This window comes from Anarhichas minor, unplaced genomic scaffold (assembly GCF_050575085.1).
Source record: "Anarhichas minor isolate MPS153535 unplaced genomic scaffold, ASM5057508v1 ptg000021l, whole genome shotgun sequence".
In the NCBI taxonomy this organism is placed as follows: domain Eukaryota; kingdom Metazoa; phylum Chordata; class Actinopteri; order Perciformes; family Anarhichadidae; genus Anarhichas; species Anarhichas minor.
Window position 1 is genome coordinate 10,017,710 of NW_027466467.1, and position 12,650 is coordinate 10,030,359.

General features: G+C 40.2%; 1 protein-coding gene across 1 annotated transcript; it reads left to right on the forward strand.

The window, feature by feature from the left end:
* The first annotated feature begins 1,730 nt into the window (after positions 1-1,730).
* tgm2b (transglutaminase 2b) lies at positions 1,731-11,746 on the forward strand. Its single transcript, XM_076096071.1, has 13 exons — positions 1,731-1,833; positions 5,007-5,186; positions 6,235-6,453; positions 6,911-7,029; positions 7,393-7,521; positions 7,670-7,847; positions 7,990-8,122; positions 8,613-8,716; positions 8,808-9,047; positions 9,387-9,662; positions 9,743-9,903; positions 10,260-10,396; positions 11,240-11,746. The coding sequence occupies exons 1-13, from the start codon at positions 1,824-1,826 to the stop codon at positions 11,388-11,390; spliced, it is 2,037 nt and encodes a 678-aa protein (XP_075952186.1). The 5' UTR covers positions 1,731-1,823; the 3' UTR covers positions 11,391-11,746.
* Positions 11,747-12,650: the final 904 nt, after the last annotated feature.

Sequence of the window (12,650 nt, forward strand, 5' to 3'; positions counted from 1 at the left end):
ATATATGCTGGAATACGTAATTCTAATGGAATTCCTTGATTAAATGAAAGTAAATGAGCCATCAGAACATCATATCATCCACGTTTTCCGAGAGTATTTCACATATATAATAACAAAAACACAAATTGTCTCCATAAAATGTAGGAAATCACAATAGTAACTTTTAAAAAAATGCAATGAAGAAAATTAAATACTATAGCCACAAAGCCACAATTGTCTGCATCACAGACATTACCAAGCTACTCACAATAGTATTTAAAAAGGAAATCATAAAATCACAAAATTGCTCTTAAAAGGTACCTTCCTTTACATCCAAGTCCATCATTTCTGCAATATGGAAAAAGTCACGCTTCCATTTAACCATTTTTATGGAACGTTCTTTGAAAGTACAGGTTTCAAAGAGCCCGCCAGTCTGGAAGTGAGTCCAGGTGATAAATGCCACAGTCTCTTGGAAGTAGCCAAGCCTGCCTTGGCGAGGGCATTCAGCCATTTCCACTCTGTGGGTTTGGACAGAGTTCAGGCTTTGGTTTCACTTCTGTTAATCCCTGAATTCCCTTTCCTGATGTAATGCCCAACTCCAGAGCCAGGACTCATGTTTGCGGTTAATACCAGTCTGCCCAGAACGCTTCAAACCACAGGGACGGTTTGACATTGTTACAATTATAATTCATTATTCACTTTACTTTTGATGCATAATTGTTACTTAAAATATTATAGTGGAAAAAGGGAAGTTGATATTGAGCAGGACAAGTGCTGTCGTTTTTTCTTCTTTCTTCATGTGCACAAGAAGGCACAACACAACTTTAGCAGTGACTTTAGAAGCTGTTTATACAGTGTCCTTTTGTGCACTTGGGTCTGTATATATACCTCCCTCGCCCCCTCATCATGTAGCCTATACCAGTGCACATTTTCTTTGTGGTGCATCAACTGGGATTGACAGCTGAAAAGACCTCCAGTACCTGTAACCGCTTCTTAAAAGTAAATGCTGGTATAATTCTATATTTCATTTCATTGTCAAAAAATATAACAGCAGGGGGCTGTAGTTTACAGCAACAGGAGCAAATAGTTTAAAGATATTTACCACAATGGACTAATAAGTGCTCGTGAATATTCATGACCGCATTTATGACTGTGTGGGTTTTAATAAGCTTCCATGTTCATGTGATGGAACATGTCAACCGCTCATTTATGCGTTTTGATTATAGTTTTTGGACAACATTGGATGTCTGTGGCGCTCATGAATAAACTATCCAGACTTTGGATACACAGATGCTCATTAGTAGGATCAATAAGCCTACTTTATCTTTTCATGTGTTTGGTTGATGACAAAAATATAGTATATAAAAATACAGAATATCGCCAGACTCACCTTTTAATTATTGGACAATCCAGTGAAACTATAACATAACAGTGGACGACTGGTTCAAATTAACCAATATGACCTAGTTAGCTCCATGCATCCTCTCATCATTAAAAATCATTACAGAAATGACAGTGAACTTTGTGCCTTTGCACTATTATTCTGTGTCAAAAAGTTCAGAGAAAGTACTATTTCTTTGCTAACCATGCAATTGCACAACATCTCCGTACTGCAGTAACGTAACCGTCTGCAATGAATCAGCGGAGGATTGACGGAGGCTGCAACGACTCGCGTGCGTGTGAGTAGACACGCACGAAGGGGTGCGTTCTGTGTTGCGAAGCGTCGCGTCACGCCCACTATCAGACCTACAAATAAGACCCACAAATAAAACCGAGATAACGGCGAGAAGTGGCACACTATTCCCCTCCGAGATTCACTGACAGCACAGAACACAGCAGCAGTCATGGCTCAAGGTAAGGTGGATCCTGACTACTTGTATCTTTAGCAGACAAACTTACGGTCACATTTGGCAAAAGTATTTGCCATCTTAAAATAAGTTGGGTGGTAGTTTATTACTAGATAGTTAAAAATACATGGGCTACATGTTGATTCGTTTTGACATAATCCACATTTATCCCAAAAGTCAGTACCCCAAGGACTTTGCTATTTCCTAATATGGGAATAGTTTGTTTGAATGCAACTTCAAGTCTCTTGCAGTGTATTTTGATGCTCAGTGTTCAGTTTTTAGTAATACTGAGGCGTTAATGACAAGGAAGGGCACATTTTCACTAAGTCTTGTCTGTGAGCATGCTGTAGACATGATGTCTGAGAATAACAAATGGGAAACATGTAAAGTTATCACAGCCTGCACATATTATCAACCTGTGTAAGCTGGTTTCAAAGCTGCAGGATAACTCTGATAAGCAGCCGTTTATCAGAGATCTAAAAGCCAATGCATCTGAAAAATGTTTCACTCTCCTGTTTGAGCAGATGATTGTTGTTGCCCTGCTGGGACCCTTATAATAGCGCCTCAAAGCAGCTGCAGCCGCAGCCAGTCAACTGCTGCTCTCTTTACAGGCACACACACACACACCACCCGACAAATACTTTACCGTTAAAAGCTTGTAAAGACATTCAAAGGTCCCCAAACAAGAAAGTAGTCAAACCTCCAGGTGGCTCAGAATCACCTCCAAAGATTGTAAATATGTCTTTGACCTGTGTGTGTGTAGGCAAAATGTGTAGCATGCCAAAAATATCTGAGGAGGTCTGTTGAACATTACATGGCAGAAAAGGCATGCAATTTTCACTTTGAGGGTGCGTATTTAACAGAAAAAAACCCACTGAACTGGAACAGGCTAGTCTGAAGTCATAAAAGAAATGCTTTTGCCATTTGCAATATTTGATCTTCATGGTCGCAGGATGTGAAGAAGATGTCTGTTGGAGCGTCGATGTGCTACACACAAAAAAAAAATATGAGCAAAACACCGTTGCAGAATTTGGTTGTAGAATAAACAGCATAGTGATAAATCACCTGTTGTCACCTGTTTTCCATCTGTTGGAAGTTTACAAAGCATTTAGTGGAAATGTATTAATAAAGCATTTAGTTGAAATTTAAAGTGTCTGTGATGGAGCTCTGAATTCAGCATGGGTGTTACCTACAAGACTGAGACATCCATTCATTTCTGATGGGAGCATGTTTATTTTTACAAAATTCAAATAGTGTTTACTGTACCAGTGACTAGTTGACACCAGCTAGATGTTGGTTTAATTTCCTTAAAAGGCTCATGCTGGCCTCAGTGCTGCTTACTGAGACAGTCCCTCTGTGTGTGGGTCATAGTTGGTAAAGTGGGACCGAGGCGTGGGCGTGTACAACACTGAGGAATCTTTTGCCCATGCTTTAGAGCATTGTGCTGCTACAAGTTGTGTAACCCAACAGAATAAACTGCAAGCTGCAATAAAATGCATTCAGTTTGGCGGTACATCACGCATGTACACCATCTGCTACCACAACTGCTTTACCTTGAATGCCACATGCTGTTGCAATGTGGTTTGGGAACAAATCAAAAGTAAGTTTCTTTTACACCAATTACGAAGCCGCAAAAAGCCTCCAAAATCACTACAGAAAGCATGACCTCAGTTTACTTATTGCACCATTAGTGAGTTGTTTCTCAAGGTTTTGTGTCTCAGACTTTCATGTGTTATTATTCTTTGTAATAGATTTCACATTCTGTAAGCTGAGGATCTGTTTTATTGGACTCTCTTGCCATGAGGTGCAAGAACAATAAAACTCTTCTCTCTTCAAAAGGAAAAAGTGACGACGAATTTATTTGACCCAAGAGAGATACAGTATTTATTTCCTCAGATGGTTCCTCAATCTGATCATCTGTGTTCAAATACAATGCTGATATTTCTTTGAATTGTGTGCAGATCAAATGTAAGCTAAAGGACTTGAGAATATACAGCCGCAAAGCCCTCATGATCCACTGACTACAATCTCCAGCTGTACTAGAATACATGCAGCGTTGGCATTTGCCCCAATTAGTTATACTAACACGTCTTCAATTATGACCTGAACCAAGGTGGAGATCAGTAAAACATCAGAGCCATGAGAAATACGGAGGAATGATGGATTTCCTGATGTAAAACAGCAGGAAGTCTTTGTTTACCCAAGTCTAGTCTAGCTTTGACACTAGAACCTGTTTTCAGGGCTTTTCTTAACACCAAGGAATAATATATGGGGAGAGGTTAACCTCCTGACATGTCATGGAGCAGGAGGTAGACCCGTACTTTTCCTACCAACAGGAAATCAAAGGGTGGCCTTATATTAGTCACAAGGCGCCCTGGAGAGAAGGAGTGGCTGTGTGTTTGCACATTTCACAAGGAGTGGCTCTCTGTTTGTGTTTACCTCTTGTTAAAACCATACAGAAAGCCCAATTATCTTACCTTAAATGGCTGCGAGTGTCCTGCCCTTTCCGCCTAATTTGCAATGACTTTGAGGAAATAATTGTAAACCTTTACAAACATTAAATCAACCGAGAAGATAAAATGATTTAAAAACATCAGTTTGTAGCTTGGAAAGCAGTATAATATATAAAAGCACGTACCTGGCCACGTGACGAAATCCATCCACCATTTTCTGGTTAATTCACCCCAAGTCTGCTATAAAAGAGTTATTTGTAATTGTTGGGCCTTGTGAATTCTATTAAATATCCCTCATCCTACACACAGCTATGTTTTACAATTTGCACTTCATCAAGACTATGTTGTGGCATTTAAATTGCTCCATAAACATATACACTATCCTACTATTAAATCAAATCCAAGAATAGTGCTTAAAGAGTGCTAAAAATAAATGTATATGCACTTTTCTATTGAATATAAAGAGACACCCTTTAGATGCTATGTAGGATTTCATACATGTTGTAAAAAACTAAAATAATTCTTTAACAAAATCAAAGACCGTTTTGTCTAGAAGTTTTGTAAGTGTTTGTTATGTGTTGGTAAAAGGATAGTAAGTTATTAATACTCAGTAATGATTGTTCTACGTCTATGTTGTACATTTCAGAGATGTGTAATAAACACCTCGTTAATAGGGCTGTGTGTTCAGTTCTTAATGTGCCTTTTCAATGGTCTCTCTTCTTTCAAGCTCTGGACATTGAACGCTGGAACCTGGAGTGTGAGTTCAACAACATGGACCACAGCACTGATCTCAACGGTGCGGATCGTCTGATCGTGAGGAGAGGCCAACTGTTCACAATCAGCCTGTACCTTCGCTCCGGAACCTACCAACCGGGAGTCAGCTCTCTTGACTGCATTGCGGAGACAGGTAGAGCCATATATTTTAGAACTAATTTTCTTAGTTATTTTGGATGTTATGTAGGTTTCTGTTAATGTATCTTGTCAGTCATTTGCACTGCATCAGGACATTTGGAAATGTGCAGTAAATGACCAAAGCTTTCCTCCTATTTAGGAGGTTACATTTGAACCCACTGTGTGTTTCTGCTGACATTATTTCCTTTGCTACCTATTGTGAGTTCAGAGATTAGAGGGGAAGGGAGCGGTAATGTTGGTGGAAAGGAAAAGGAAGTTATTTCCTCTTGTTAGGTTTTCACTGGTGTAGATCAGGAGCACATTTTCAGTAGCTGTAAGATGTTTTTCTGGTTTTCCCATTGTTATCCTCACCTCCTCCCTTATTATTCTGCGGGTGTTAGTGAATTTCGCTGTTATTGTTGGGAGCCCCAGATACTGTATGATCGTGAATTTGCTGTCAACCCTATAAACACTGAAAACCATCTGCCTCTTCTCCTCAGTTCATATTTGGATAATCTTCCCATGCAGAGTATGATAAGACAGCTGTTACTTGCCATGAAATCCAAAACAGGAAGTTCTGCTTGCCAACAGGAATGCACGTGTATAATCATAGATAACATTATCAGCCTTTGAAAGACAAATATGTTTTAATAGTTGGAAGTCGGACCCTTAATCCCACCCAATGAGAAGGAAGCAGCCTTCTTTTGGTGTAGTTGGCTGTACCGGGTGGAAGATGTGAAGGAATTGACTATTTGGATTTTAAGGAACACAGATGATTTTAAGTTTACGTAATTTACCAGAGTTCAATTCTGAATTGAGGTCACACAGAAAGACTTGAGTCCCAAACAACTGTGGTCTTAATTAAATGCCATTACACAGTTATGCTGCCCATGCATGAGACCAGATTCCAGAGATGTTTGAACTGAATTGAAGCAGGGTTAGGAAAACAGTATAAATGTACCCTGCAAGTTTCCATTCCCCAGACACAAATGTTTCACCAAGACCCCTAGGCTTTTTCCCACATCTAATCTCAGGACTTTTACCATATTCTCTTTTACATGTAGGTCCTCAACCCTCTGAGCAGTATGGCACCAGGGCCTCTTTTGGTCTGTCTGCCAGCATTGACACTTCCTGCTGGAGCGCCGCTGTCATTAGTCCCCCCGGGGACATGGTGGCCTTGTCCGTCTGCTCTCCCCCTGATGCACCTATCGGCCGCTACACACTGACCCTGGGGGGATCAGGGCGGATCGAGTTTATCCTGCTCTTTAACCCTTGGTGCACAGGTGGGTAAACAGACCATGAGTCAAGCTGTCATGTAGTGGATCTAGTGTAGTGAGTGAACATAGGCTACAGAGTGCTTTGATGATCATGTTTCATTCCAGAGTGGGCTTTTGACAGCAGCTATTTAGGAACAGTGCTGCAGAGATTAGCCTATATACATGAATGGTAGTAGTTTAATGGAATAATAATAAAAGAAAATAAGAGAGCGATACTGATCTTCTCATATAACTCTTGGCACGATAGCGAATAAGTGTATTTTCCAAAATGACAAACTATTCTTTTAAGTTAAGTGGAAGTTTAAAATTCTATGAAAACAAACTCCATCAACTGCAGGGTGAGAAGAAAATATGTGTTTATTTTTTTTCCCAAGAAATGAAAGCTGATACTTTACCAGTCATGTTCTACTTAGGAGGAGAGGTATTAGGACATTGATTTTATCGCAATTTCTCTTGGCAACAGGAGATGCAGTATATATGGACAATGAGCGGAGTTTGGCAGAGTATGTCTTGTCTCAGGATGGAATCATCTATCGAGGCAGCTACAAACATCCCATACCAACTCCCTGGAACTTTGGCCAGGTACCAACACCAACACTGTCAGCCTCACTTCATCTCACACCCACAGTGTGGTGAAGGAGTATGAAACACTCTTATTCTGATAACAGCAAAAAGATCCACTTATCAAGTGAATCATGACGAGCTGTTATCATTTCCAGCCTGTTCTTTGACATCTGATATACAGTTTGATTAGTTTGGCATTAGCAGTGCAACTACTATTGAGCTTTACAGCATGGCAGAGTTACACATCTAATTCACCGTGTGTTTGCACCTGTCTTTCTTGTTTAGAAGAGGACATGTCTAACCTTGAATCTCTCTTTTGATTATGTTCCACCTCTATACTTGTATCAGTGACAAAACCTAATCAGCAGTATTTGTGTACAGTTTGAAAGTGGAATTCTGGACATCTGTCTGAGGATTTTGGATATGAATCCTAAATGTCTGAAGAATCCTGGCAAGGACTGCTCAGGGAGGAGAAATCCCATTTATGTTTCCAGAGTGCTTAGTGCCATGGCAAGTTATATTCATTTTCTCTTTACTGTTTTTATTTGCATGAATAGGTTCATGTGTGTGCAATACCGATGATGTAATTTCAAACTAATAAAAGCTTGGATTTCAAATGAAAAATAAACCGTTTACACTCCTTTCCTTTGCCTGGTAGGTGAATTGTAATGATGACAAAGGGGTGTTGCTGGGAAAATGGACAGATGGCTACGAAGGAGGTGTCAGCCCCATGTTCTGGAGGGGCAGTATGGAGATTCTGCGTAATTGGGACACACAAGCCTGTCAGCCTGTTCGCTACGGACAGTGCTGGGTGTTTGCTGCAGTGGCCTGTTCAAGTAAGATAGGAAGCAGTGGAGCTTGGTGGCCTATCACTGGAAAACAGACACAACATAACACCATATATGTAAACACAGTTATGACATTTTGCTCATCCTCTTTGTATCGCAAAACTCATGTAAGTTGTTTTTATACCGTTAGTTTTCAGAGCCCTTGGCATCCCCTGCCGAGTCGTCACCAACTACCTGTCAGCCCACGACAACAACAGCGACCTGGTGATTGAACAATACATCAACGAAAATGGAGAACTCACTCAGTCCAAAGAAATGATCTGGTAGGAACACTTTTTATGTACAGTGTCTAATACCACAGTAGGAGACAGGGCTGTGTACTATCAATGTACTTTAAAATAGTTTTAACAATATATACTCTGAAGATAAAAGGTGTGTTAAGATACATTAAGAGGACAGATATGTGTGTACAATTAGGAGATTGTCAGGACTACTGGGAATTATTTGACAGTGAGAGTAAGAAATTTGAGAGTTTATTATCTTGCCCTACCTCAAATATGGCAATGTGATCACATATTAAATGAAATATTTCTCATGAAATAAATAGAACAGTATTCAATCAGATGTACTTCCCAATACTGTAGTTTGGAAGATCCACTGATTTAAATATTGACCTGATAGTAGAAATTTACACAGTAGAGAAAAATCAGTTTTGGTAATGACTTCAGAACAAGTCCAGTGATGAGATGTCTTTATTGAAAAAACAGAAAGTGCATCAAGTGTATGAATCCAACTGATGGTGTGTATCTGTAGGAACTATCACTGCTGGGTGGAGAGCTGGATGACCCGGCCTGACTTCAAATCTGATTTTAATGGCTGGCAGGCCAGTGACCCTACACCTCAGGAAAAAAGCGAAGGTAACAAACATGCTCCATCAATGAACCCATGAGGCGTTTGTCTGATCAAGGCATATCCTCACAGAGGTTTTTTTCCGCCATTTTCCCTTAGGAGTGTACTGCTGCGGCCCTATCCCTGTCAGGGCCATCAAGCAGGGCGAGCTCACGTCTAAGTATGACGCCGCGTTTGTCTTTGCTGAGGTCAACGCTGATGTCATCACCATCATGAAGAAAAAAGACGGCAGCACATCGAAAGTTACTAACACTACAATGGTGGGCCAGAAGATCAGCACAAAGAGTGTCGGCAGTGACGCCAGAGAGGACATCACTCATTTGTACAAGCACCCCGAAGGTAGAGAGCACTGCTGGATACCCGGCACATGTAGATAATCCTAACTAAACATCACAAGAGCTGGTCCTATCAATATTAAATATTATTAATAAAACTATATGCAAACCTCCTCCTCTACCATCAGGTCACATCAATGTCACTTGCTGTGCAAATTCTTACACTCCCTGTCAGTATTTGTGTTAACCTAATGCAGTTTTTTAAGGAGGTCAGGTTTAAGCTCCTTTACTTATACAGGCAATTTGTCATGTTAAATATAGAGAAATTACATATTTTGGATGGCAAATTCTTTAGAAGCTACAGTTATTTACTGTGGGGATTTTGTTGCTTCTGTATTTCCAGGCTCTGATGAAGAGCGGGAGGCTTTCAAGAAGGCTAACCACCAAAACAAGCTGCTCCAGCAGCAGCAAAATCAAGGCCTACACCTCACTATCAAGGTGACATCAGACATGAGGAAGGGCTGCGACTTTGATGTATTCGCTGTGGTTACGAACAACACTCAAAGCGAGAAGAAGTGCCGCCTGGTGTTTGGATCCTGCGCCGTGTCCTACAATGGCTTTCTGGGAGACAATTGTGGTTTTAAAGATCTGCTCAATGTTGAACTCTCACCAGGAGCAGGTGAGCCAAGTCGCAGTGTGGCGTTTACATGTGAATGCTTTATGCAGAGAGTATTTAATATGTTGTATGTGTTCTTCTAGAGAGGCGAGTTCCACTCAGGCTGAACTACTCTAAGTATGGTGGCCCACTCACTGAGGACAACTTAATCCGTCTGGCAGCTCTGTTGATAGACTACTCCACTAGAGATGCAACACTGGCAGTGAGAAACATTGTCCTGGATGATCCTGAAATCAAAGTCAGAGTGAGTACTATGAAGTAAAACCTAGGGCATTTGTATATTTAACTAATGATGCCAAAACATTTACATAATGTTCAATTAAATGCAATTTCAAAGTCAAAACAAGCCCTGAAAATGCAAAGAAAAGTGAAAAACGGCCAGCTACTCACTAATACCATGATAAGGGTCAAGACTGAGGTTGATCTTAAAAGCTTAGTATCAGCCATACCAGGGTTACGTTGGTACACGATTACAGTATTGAAACACCAACACCTATTCCCACAGTACATATGAACAAAGCTTGACCCAAGCAAAACTGTAACATACTTACTGTGATACCTTCAAATTAACTAACACCTGGATGTGACGGCGCTCTGCAGATCCTGGGTGAACCGAAGGAGAATCGAAAGCTGGCTGCAGAGATCACCCTCAAAAACCCTCTGCCGGAGCCGCTGGAGAACTGCTGCTTCAGCATCGAGGGGGCCAACCTCACTGCAGGAGACGTCATCTCTGAGAGGTTGTATAAATACTAGAGACAACTCACACAGATCACCAACTGACCGACCATAAATCAAAAAAAACACTGTTACACAATTTAGCAAATCATTTGAACAGTTTCTCTCCAAGACAAGGAAGCAGGAAACATTCAAAATATAAGTGAAAGGATTTAGAGCAACAAGTTAGCTCACCAAACAAACTTCATTCTGCCTTTTTACCCAATGACAACACATGGGCCTATCTCGGTCTTCTAAAAATCACCACATTTGTGTAATGGAAGTGTTTGACTTCCACAGATATGTGTTATTGTGTTTGAAGATTAGTAGCTCCGGTCTTAGTGCAGCATCCATATGTTTGGCTGGATGTGCCCCTGTAGTCAGGACAGGAGGCCTCTGGGAAAGAAAAAAATACAGTACAGAGGTTTACTGAATACATTGAAATACCAGTGAGATGGCTTGTTGTTGCTCAACAATAATCTCTCTATAATTTAATTTGTATACTGTGATCATATTCAGTGACCAAAGTAAGGAGAAGCCAATCAATTACTTTAATCCTGACTACATTTATTTTGCATGATGTGTCTGCACGATGTGTTTTCATGGTCAATGCTATTGTTCAGCCAATGTGTGTAAAAAAAGAAAAGAAAATAGTGAAACTGTTATTAAAGAAGACTTATTTTTTATAACCTTCAATCCTCTGCTGAGTTTAAACACTGAAGTATCGTCTCTATAAATAGGCAAAAACTGTCCCGAGTCCTATGTCAGTGCTAATTGATAATGTAAATATTTATGCAATCAGAAGACTGTAATAAATCCCTCCGAGCGTGTGACACAAACTTAATATTTAAATATTTACCTTACAGGCTTGGCTTCTCGGTGGGACCTGGGGAAGATGCCAAAGTGAAGATTTACTTCACCCCCACCCACTCTGGGATGAGAAAGCTGGTGGTCGACTTCGACAGCAACAAGTTGTGTCACGTCAAGGGCTACAGAAATGTCATCGTTGGAAAGTAAAGCCTTTCAACCGTTACAGTCAAATAGACGGCAGTGCTGTTACTCTTAAGTCAGAGTTGTTAACCGTTTAGCCATCTAAAGAGAAGCGAAGGCTTTTGTTTAATACATAAAATGCTTTTCTATTCAAATACTTTAGAATCTCACTGTATATCCTGATTGCTTCATGTATATCTATATTTACTCAGAACCATAGATATGTTAATGTTAACGCTTTGTACTTATTAAGGCTAATCAAATCTGTGCATGCACAACTTTTAACAGAATGTGTGCTGTGATCTGAAGTGATGGTTAGCATTTTAGGTACTAGTACTATTTTTCTACTTTTCAAGTGCCACGATTAAAAGAGTTGTTACACATGTTTTGTGATAATGTTTCAACCAGTCAGACTTTTCACACAATCTTCGACCTTGTTGGACAAAATGTGTTCGACTGAGAGCACAAATGCAACGTGTACATCTTTTATTTGCTATTAATGCAACAATCTACCTTTTGCACATTCTGCCAACAGCAGAGGCGATGAGGCATCCGGCGTGGTGTTTGTCAAGTTGTTTCAATCATCAATATATTATTTACTGAAGAGATCAATTTAGACAGCTGTAGCCAAACAACTATGATCAAAAGAGCTGGTCTTAGTTTACATGTGGGTGACATACTGCATTAAATTCAAACTGTTAACTTCTCTCCTTGTACCTGGGACACACATCATTTGAAAAGCCTGTGGATGTCTTTAGGTAATGAGTCTTGATCGTGGCAAACTGGAGCGCTACTCTGTACAGTTGGTACTGCTGGTTCTTGTGGCCTAAAACAAATCAACTTTTTGTAAAATATATATTTCTACCATCAATACGGGTGCGTCTGCATGCACGTGTGGGATTCATCTTCCTAAAGTTAGAGGAAGTGCTGCTCTCTTCTGGCCACAAACAGTAGTTGCAAGTATTAAAAACGAGGCTGGAGAGCTTCTGTATCAGGCAAACCCATTAGTTTGTGCCGCCAGTAGTAATAAAATACAACACTGAATACCAGAATAACGAAAAAAGACCGGAGTCATTTCAAATGGATGTATTGAACAGAACAGATACCAAACAGCAGCACTTAGAACAAACACATTTAAGAGGAGAATGTGAGTCAGGTGACAAAAAGATATACTGTGGTTGAGAAAATGATGACAAAAGTTTGGAGTGATTAACGTACTAGTTGTGTTTCTTGAGTCATTTGGTTAAGATGCACAGAGTAAACTTGATAACAGCAAAAGTCTACAGT